We start from the raw sequence: 8,574 nt of genomic DNA, 5'->3' as shown, positions 1-8,574 counted from the left end.
TCCACGTCCCGCAGCCCAGCTGGACTCGGGCTGACGCTGGGTGAGTACATCAGGTCCTTGCCCGGGGCCTGCCCTCCAAGGAAGAAGAGCCAAGTCGTCCCTGGGCCGAGACCAGCACCATCAGCCGCCTCCCTCCGGCGCCCGCTGGGCTCCAGCCAGACCAGCTGCTCGGCGCCTCCCACCTGCCTGCGCCCTGCCCCAGGGCCTTTGCATGTCCGCACGAAGGCCGGAGCCGCCTGGATCCCTGACCCTGCGGCTGCCTCCTTCAGATCTCCTGGGAGGCCACCGCCCCGGGAGGGAGGCTCGGGCCGGCCGCGCCCCGCACTTCCCACCACGTGACCGCGGTCCTCTACACACCCCGGGTCTGGGCCACGCCCCACTGGAGCGGCCGGGAGCGGCCGGCGCGGGCGCCATGGAGGGGCTGCGGCGCGGGCTGTGGCGCTGGAAGCGCTACCACATCAAGGTGCACCTGGCCGACGAGGCGCTGCTGCTGCCGCTCACCGTGCGCCCGCGGGACACGCTCAGCGACCTGCGCGCGCAGCTGGTGGGCCAGGGCGTGAGCTCCTGGAAGCGCACCTTCTACTACAACGCGCGGCCGCTGCGCGACCACCAGACGGTGCGCGAGGCGCGCCTGCAGGACGGCGCGGTGCTGCTGCTGGTCAGCGACCCCAGGTGGCCGGCGCGGGGGGCCGGGCGGGCGCTGCGAGGGCTGGGGCCTCCGGAGCTGCTCCGGGTGGTGTCCCGGTGCCCCTGCCCTTCTCCACCCTTCTTCTCCCCGTGTCTCCACGTCGCGGTGTCTCTTTCTTCTTGTCTCTGTCGGAATCCGCGCCTGTCTCTGCTGTCTCTCAGCGTGGGCCTCCCGGCCTCCCGGCCTTTTTTCCTTTTGCTGCCAGGGATTGAACCCTGGAACCACTGAGCCCCATTCCCCAGCCCTTTTCATATTTTGAGTCAGGGCCTGGCTAAGTTGCTGAGGCTGGCCTTGTCTCTGTGATCCTCCTGCCTCAGCCTCCCGAGCTGCTGGGATCACAGGCTGGTCCCCGGCCCCTGCTGCCTCTGCCTTTCTGTCCCCGCCTGGTCCCCTGTCCCTCTGTTCCTTCTCCGCCCACTTGTCTCTCCACAGTTTGTCCTGAAACTTGCTGCCCACACTTGGACCTGGCCACAAGGGGACTCCAGGGCAGTCCCCTGGCCGAGGCGACTGAGGAAGGGTCTCCCGCCCCAGGAGGGGTCTGCAGAGCGGGGCTCTGGCCATGGAATGGCACCTCCAGAGGGGGAGGCCCCTGGGAGCTGGGTGGCAGCTGGCACTTGGCAAGGTGGGTGGGTGGCAGAGGGGACAGGGGCTGGTCATGGAGTCTCAGACGCCACCTTGAGGTGCTGAGCGGAGAAAGGACAGGGTGTCACAGTGTGGCCCTTGTGACACTGGCCGGGCCTGGTCCACCAAGCTTGGGATATGGTTTGAGAGATGGAGCCTCAGCCACCATTCTGTTCTGGGAGGCTGGAGGCGGGGGACCCCGCTGGGCCCGATTGAGGAAGGTCTCTGGGGGCAGGGGGAGGCTTGTGGGTGATGAAGGGTGGGGCTCAGGGCTGAGAGACCATGTTCCTGGCGGTGGGCAACCCTCAAACAGCCGGAAAATGGTCGCTCAAGGTGCTGGAAGCTTGCAGGAAGCGCCACTCGGCCAGGCGCGCTCCAGGCCTCGCCTTGGGGAAGCTGCTGTCCAGTTGGGGGGCAGACGCGCCTGTCGTGAAGTGCCAGCTCTTGACCATGGCTGCGAGGAGAGGCGGCCATTCTGGCAGCAGTGGCCGGAAGTCTGGCTGGGAGGGACAGGGCCAGCAACAGGAGCGGGGCGCTCCAGGCAGAGGACACGGCCAGCCGTGCAAAGGTCCTGAGGCACCGGGCGGGGGTCCCTGAGGGAGGAGGGAGCCGGGAGCCGTGCAGGGCAGTGGACAGAGGACGGGCCTGACTCGGGTGCCCACGGGCTGTTCTGCCAACTCTGGGGCAGCGGGCTTGGGGGTCAGGAGAGGGCGGAGACGATGTGGGCCTCCTCTGGCTCCAGCCCCGCCCTGGTGTTCTGTCCTGTCCTGGGTCCTTGACCACACAGAGCTGGGCTGATGGCGGAGCCCGACTGTGCCCCCAGCAGACAGGGAGGACAGGCCCCGGCCCCTCGTCTTTGCCACCCCCTGGCTGTGTGTCCTGGGGCAGTGCACCCAGCCTCTCTGGGCCTCCAGTGGGCTCTGAGACCTGGAGCTACACGCAGACAGAGGTGGACGGGGCCCCAGCTGCCCGTCAGAGAAGAGGGGGACGCGCTGGACCTGCTGCCCACTCTGCTGGCTGGTGCCTCACCCAGGCCCGGGCTCCCTCCTGTCTCCTCTGGTCTCTAAACTGTGAAGTGGGTGGCGACTCTCCCGCCTCCAGATGGCCGCACTGCCCAGGGCAGTCGGCACAGGGCACCTGCTGCCCATGCAGGCCAGCGTGGACCAGGAGGCGCCCGGGTCCCCAGGGCCCCGGCTGCCTGGGGCGGGCGCCACTGTCTGCCTGGATTCCAGGCGGGAGGGGGGCGGAGCCCTCCGCGGTGGGGACACTCACTTCTTACTTCTATTGTCATTTCACTGCCCCTTCCCCAGCCCCTGCAGCCCCTGCAGATGATTTCAGCACCCACCCTCTCAGCCCCAGAGGTGCCCACTGCACTGTCCCTGTCCCCTGCCCACAGCCCTCAGGGCTCCCACCTCCCGGGGGGGGGGGGGGGGGGGAGTCAAAGCCCAGGTCCGCCCTGCAGACTGCAGGCCCCTGCACTTCCTGCCTGTCCCCTCCCTCCCCTCCCCTGCTGCAGCCACACAGGCTCCTCCTGTGCCTCCAACCGCCAGGCCCAGTCCTGCCCCAGGGCCTTGGCACAGCTGCACCCTCTGCCAGGAGCTTTTGCCTAGATGCCATCTCCCCCTCCCCCTCCTTCATCTGGTGGATCTGCTTTCCGTGGGGCTGGGGTCTGACCAGGCCCCACCTCCACCACCCAGCACCTCCTTAACCCAGAACCGCACCCACCCGCTCCCCAGGGCAGTGCGCGGCACACAGTAGGTGTTCAGATACCGCTGCCTGTCTGCTCAGGACGCTGCCTGCCCTGGTGGTGACTGGGAGTGGGGAGGCACGTCCCGGCAGGTGTCTGTCTGAACCTGTGTCTGTCTGTCCCTCTCTTCAGGTAGTCTGGGCTGGAGGAGGCGGAGCCATGCTGGAGGGGCCTCCAGGTGCTGCGTGAAGGAGCTGGCGGGCGCGGGCACCTGGGCCTTACTCCAGGTAGGTCACTCTAGCACCTGGAACCCAGAAGGGACCTCGGCAGAAACAGGGTCAGAGACCAGACAGGACAGTCACCCTCCTCCAGTGCTTCTGCCCTTGGGGTGGAGATTCTGGCCTCCACGTCTCAACTGCCTGTGGATAAAGGAAATGGCTCTGAGCCGTGCTGCCCCCAACTTGCTGTGTGACCTTGGGAAGTCGCTCATCCCCTCTGGGCTCTGTGCTGCCATCTTGAAATGGAGCCTTGGGCTTTGATTGGCACCTGTTTCCGCCTCACTCTTTGCCTGCAATTCCTGAGTCTGCCACCAGGTGGCCCAACACAGCGGAGCCGGGGGCAGGGGAGCCCCTGGAAGCCACCCGTCCCTCTTGGAGGGAACAGGGACATAGGGGTGGGTGCAGGGGCAGCGGCCAACGTCAGAGCTGTTAGGGAAAGGGGAAGGACATGGGCCTGAGAGCCAGTCACCCCCCTGGCCTGGGCTGAAGTGGCCTTTCCCTCTGCTGCTGCCCCAGGTCGGGGCTCCCAGGTGCACGAGAGACCCAGGGCCTCAGGCTGCGGCTGCACCTCGAACTCTTGATGGAGCCCTGTCCCCGACGCTGACCTAGGACGTCTGTCCCTGACCAGCTCCACACCCCAGCCGTGGCCTTCCATCTGTGCCGTAACCTGGAAGCCAGTCTCCTCCCTGTGGACAGCCAGAGAGGACCCCTGACTGGCACCAGACTGCACCCACCTGATCCCCCACCCAGCTCCGCACAAGAGGGGCCCCTCTTGCCTCGGACCATGTGATGGCCACACCTGCCCCTGCTGCCCCTGCCTGGCGCCCCGTCACCAACCAGCCCAGTGCAGCCTCCTCCAGGAAGTCCCCTGGGACTGGCTCCTCCCCAGCAGCCAGCACCTGTCCCCTCTGGGCCCACAGGCCTCCTGCTGTGAACATTCACCCAGTCTCATAAGCCAGAGGGGGACCTGGTGGCCCCAGCCCTGGGCTGGTTCTCGAACCCTGTGTCCCTCCAAGTCCCTGAACATGCATCTGTCCCCCTGTCGCTGGGTGGCCTCCCTGTCCCCCTGCGTGGACTCTGGCCTGGGCTGTGCAGCTGTACCCCAGCAGGGTGCTCTCTCCGCCCTGCGCCCTGGGTGGCCGCGGCTCTGGGCTCTGAGCCCCGGGACGCGCCAGACCCCACCCAGGGGGGACCCACTGCTCTTCTGCAGGCCGGGCCCTGCACCGGGAGGAGGTCCCTGCCGTCCTGGGTGGCCTTCCCGTCCCCACCTGATCCCTGGCTGCAGCCCAGCCCCGGCTCCTCCCCGAGGCCTCCCCTGCGCTGGGCCAGCGAGGCCGCGGTGGCTGCCAAGGACGCAGGGCAGACTCCCGCTCCCTGCCACCGCGAGCCAGCCAGGCGCCTGGCCGGCTCACAGATGGGCTTCAGCTGCCCAGGGCACCGGCCTGGGACTCCCGCCCAGCCCCTGGATCGGGCCCAGCCCAGGCGGGACGGGAGGACCCGAGGGAGGACGGCAGGGTCCCTGCTGCCAGGCCGGTGGGGGAGGGGCGTTTTCAGGGCTTTTGACATTTAACAAACAGTATGCAAATCGCATGCAAATTGCATGCAAATCGCCACCCATTTCTTAAGCCCCGACAGCTCCGGCGTGGTCTGAAATAATAATGTCGGACCTGTCCCTGGGTGATGGCCTGGTGGGGGTGCAGGCCTCCTGCCCGCTCCCTCCCTGCCCCTTCCTTTCTCTTCTCCAGGGCCCCCTTCCCTCCCCCCCTGCTTCTCCCCTCCCCCTCCCCTGCTTTTCCCCCTCCCTCCCCTCCTCTTCCCTCCCCCTCCCTCCATCCATTTCTTCTCTCCCCTCATTGTCCCAGCCCCCCCAGGCCTGCGATGGATGTCGTCAGCGGCAGAACTTCCTGCTGTCAGCAGGCACAGAGAGGGCCAGGGTGGCCCTGGGTCACACAGCCACATGGAGGGCATCCCTGCCCCAGGCGTCATCGTGGAGCAGAGTGGGCAGAACCTGAGGCTCAGGGGAGGTGACTGCGGCTGGAGTCCTCAGAGGTCTCCCAGGACTGGCCTGGCTGGGCGGGGCCCCGGAACACTGGGGCCTTCTCGGCCTTGACCTTGAAGGCAGCGGCTGCCCTGGACCTGGCACCGGCCTGTCCTGCTTCGTCCTCTGCTCATCGCGGCCAGACTCCAGCCCGGGCCCCTCCACTCGCCCATCCCACCCTCACGCGGGTCTCCAAGAGCCCGGGGCTCCCCTGCTGTCCTGGGCCGTCCTGCCTCAGCCACCTATGGCAGAACTGGGGTCCGGCCTCCCTGGGGTCAGCAGCCTGGGGGCTGAGTGGGGCGTGTGCAGAATAAAAGTCAAGTTCGACCTCCGACCTGGTTGTGTCCCCCCCCCGGGTGTCCTCCGCGTCCTGGCCACCTCCTCGCCAGGCAGCGGAGGCGGCCGGCTCGGCCCCACCCAGGGCAAGTCTGGGCGCCCGAGTTTCAGGTGAGACTTGGCAGCCCGCCAGGGCCCCGGAGGGTGGGAGGGGCTCCCTGGGTGGGGGGGACCCAGGCGGTTCTGCAGGAGTGTCCAAGTGCAGCCGAAACCGCAGGACCCCGTCCCTGACCTGGGTCACCCTGCCATTCCAGACTGTCCCAGACACCCTGCTGAGCAGGCCTGGGCCTGAGCCTCCCTGGGGCTGGGTGCGCCTCCCTGGTCAGCACTTGCCCTGCACGCTTGGCCCTGGGCCCATCCTAGGCACCACCGAGTCCTGGGGACAGTGTGGTACCAGGCCACTCAGCTGACGCCCCCATGGGCCCACGGTCTAACAAAGTGTGGGAGCTGCAGGGCGGGCTCCTGGGGGCTCTGAAGCCCCTCGCCCAGCGGCGTCCTGCTGAACTCGGGCGAGGCCTCTCCTGGGCCAGTTTCCCACCTGCCCAGAGAGGACGGGCCTCGGACGGGGCCTGGAGCGTCTTCCTGACAGGAACCTTGGCTGCCCCTCGTGCCCCAGGGGGGCTGGGACATCCTGGGGGGGGGGGGAACCAGCAGAGCCTCCGACCACCTGGGGCAGGGCGGCCTCACCACGCCCCGGACATCGAGGAGACATCCAGTGAGGGCCCCTGGCTGTCCACTGAAGGCTGCTGGCCACACAGTGAGGGTTCCAGGCTGTTCCCTGAGGGCTCCTGACTTGGCCCTGACCGCAGCTCCCCAGATGGAGGCTGCCCAGCCTCCACACTTGCTGCCTCCACCTTCCAGCCTTCCCCTGCACCTCCCAGTTGCTGGTGGGGGCGGAGCAGCCACCACCTGGCTTTGTATTCTGGGGACATCCTGTTCCACTCCTCGGTGACATCAATTATTTATATTATTATTCATTGGTGTGTTTCCCCGTGAGCCTCTGGGCACCGTGAAGGTGGAGACTGGTCTGGTCACTGCAGGGCGCCCGGGACCCAGCAGCCCCGAGTGCGGCTCCTGCCCCGGCTCGCCCAGGCCCCTCCCCCGCCCAGTTCTTGCCACCTCTGTGCCTGGCTCCAGGCTGCCCAGGGGCACGAGGCCCGGGTTGGGATTCCAGACGCCCTCGCTCCTGCCGCCGTGATAAATGGGCCAGACTCAGAATTAATCATTGCCTGTGCCAGCGAGCCGCCCGATCCCGACAGATAGAGAGTGTCCTCGACACGTCTGCCCAGTGCTTCTCGGGAGTTTATTAGAGGCTGAGAGGCAGCTGGCCAAGAGAAGGAGCCCAGAGGCTTTGGAGCCAGGCAGAACTGGGTGGGAAGGCCTGGGCTGAGCTGGGCCACTTTGGGCAACTCACTTTCCCTCTCTGGGCCTCAGTTTTCTCATTTGGGAAAAAGGGAAGAGAAAAACATTCTCATCTGTTGGGATGAATTGGTCTGAGGGGTGGGGACTGCCTCAAGCAAATACAGTGTAGTATGCAACAGGTGTCCAATAAGTGCTGCAGAATCAGTGGGGGTATTGGAAGCCTAATTCTCTCCCCTTGTTGGCAGAATAAAACGGGTCAGAGGTGGAATAGAATCCTCACCCAGTGGACAGATCTGTGTCCCTTAGACGGTAAAAATGTGGGTGGCAAACAGGTCTGAGCTTAAGAACTCAACAACCACAAAGGACCAATAGTTTGCCAGAACTACTTCCTGCTCCTACAGACTCAGATGGCCTTACCCTGCTGCAGGGGCACAGCACCCTCTGGTGGAAAAGCGACACATCTTACCCTTCAAGCTCCTCACCTTGGCACTGTCCGCTGGCCTCCCGCTGGCCACAGGGCAATCTGACATGGCTCGGGTAGCCGCGGGGGAGGGAGACAGCACAGTTGAAGTTGATTTTAGTAAAACCTTTCCAACTCGGTAATCCCCCGACCACTTCAGTGTGTTGGCCGCCTGTCACCATAACAAATACCCGAGACGGTCACCTCAGGTTCATTTGACTCATGGTTTTGGCGGCTCCAGGCCGGGATCTGCTGGCCATTGCCCGGGGCCTGCAGGGAGGCAGGACATCAAGGTACCAGGGCGCAGCTCGGGCGCAGCGGGTCGGGAGCCAAGAGGGGAGGGGGGAGACGGGCTCCCGAGGCCATGCCCCCAATGGCCTCAGGCCTCCCACCAGGCCCCGCCTCTTAAAGGGTCCACCTCCTCCAAGAGAGCCCCCGGGTGCATCAGGCTCTGAGGGTGGGGGAATGGGGAGAGGGTGCAGGGGCCGTGTGGCCTGTGCCTTAGGGAAGGGGGATGGCTGGGACCCGGGACAGGCCAGGTGTGGCCACAGAGGGAGCGGGGGAGGGCTGGGATTCTGGGAGAAGCCCAGGAGTATCTGCAGGACCTGTGTATTTTTACTCAACACTTATTGAGTGCCTACTGCACACCGGGCACTGCAGGGAAGGAGACGAAGATACCACCCTTCGAGCCCCCGTCCAGCGGGGCAGGCAGACCCCGCCCATGAACAAGCAAACGAGACACTCAGTGGCCAAAGTGAAGACCCCGCGGTGCCGCATCAACACGGCCCCGGGTCCCGCCCCCTCCATGCGGCCTCTCTGGCCTCACACCTGGGAGGCCTTCTCCCTGAACTTCTCCTGGTTAAACCTCAATTCCAGGGAGAGGGAGGGCAGGAGCGAGGTGGGTGAGTGGCCTGGGGGTTGATCCCCGCCCAGGAACAGGCGGGAAGATGCCAGGCCCCCCACTCCCCACCTCCTCTCCATTTGTTTTTTTAATATTTATTTTTATTTTTTAGTTCTCGGCGGACACAACATCTTTGTTGGTATGTGGTGCTGAGGATCGAACCCGGGCCGCACGCATACCAGGCGAGCGCGCTGCCGCTTGAG

At 65.9% G+C, this 8,574-nt stretch overlaps 1 protein-coding gene across 2 annotated transcripts; it reads left to right on the top strand.

Annotated features, from left to right (window-relative positions):
* Positions 1-377: 377 nt before the first annotated feature.
* On the top strand, positions 378-3,952 carry TINCR (TINCR ubiquitin domain containing). Of its 2 annotated transcripts, none has more exons than XM_081288231.1 (3): positions 378-658; positions 3,189-3,283; positions 3,791-3,952. In XM_081288231.1, the coding sequence occupies exons 1-2, from the start codon at positions 413-415 to the stop codon at positions 3,243-3,245; spliced, it is 303 nt and encodes a 100-aa protein (XP_081144357.1). In that variant the 5' UTR covers positions 378-412; the 3' UTR covers positions 3,246-3,283; positions 3,791-3,952. The 2 variants fall into 2 exon arrangements, with proteins under 2 accessions (XP_081144357.1, XP_081144358.1); XM_081288232.1 differs by having other exon boundaries at positions 378-672.
* Positions 3,953-8,574: the final 4,622 nt, after the last annotated feature.

This window comes from Spermophilus citellus (genome assembly GCF_964194105.1).
Source record: "Spermophilus citellus genome assembly, chromosome: 3".
NCBI classification, from domain to species: Eukaryota; Metazoa; Chordata; class Mammalia; order Rodentia; family Sciuridae; genus Spermophilus; species Spermophilus citellus.
This window is presented reverse-complemented; position numbering and strand designations above follow the sequence as displayed.

Bases quoted from the DNA above. Each gene is read 5' to 3' on its own strand.
- TINCR (XM_081288231.1), top strand. From the start codon at position 413: ATGGAGGGGCTGCGGCGCGGGCTGTGGCGCTGGAAGCGCTACCACATC. The intron at 659-3,188 runs GTCAGCGACCCC...CCCTCTCTTCAG, and splicing joins ACGGCGCGGTGCTGCTGCTG to GTAGTCTGGGCTGGAGGAGG.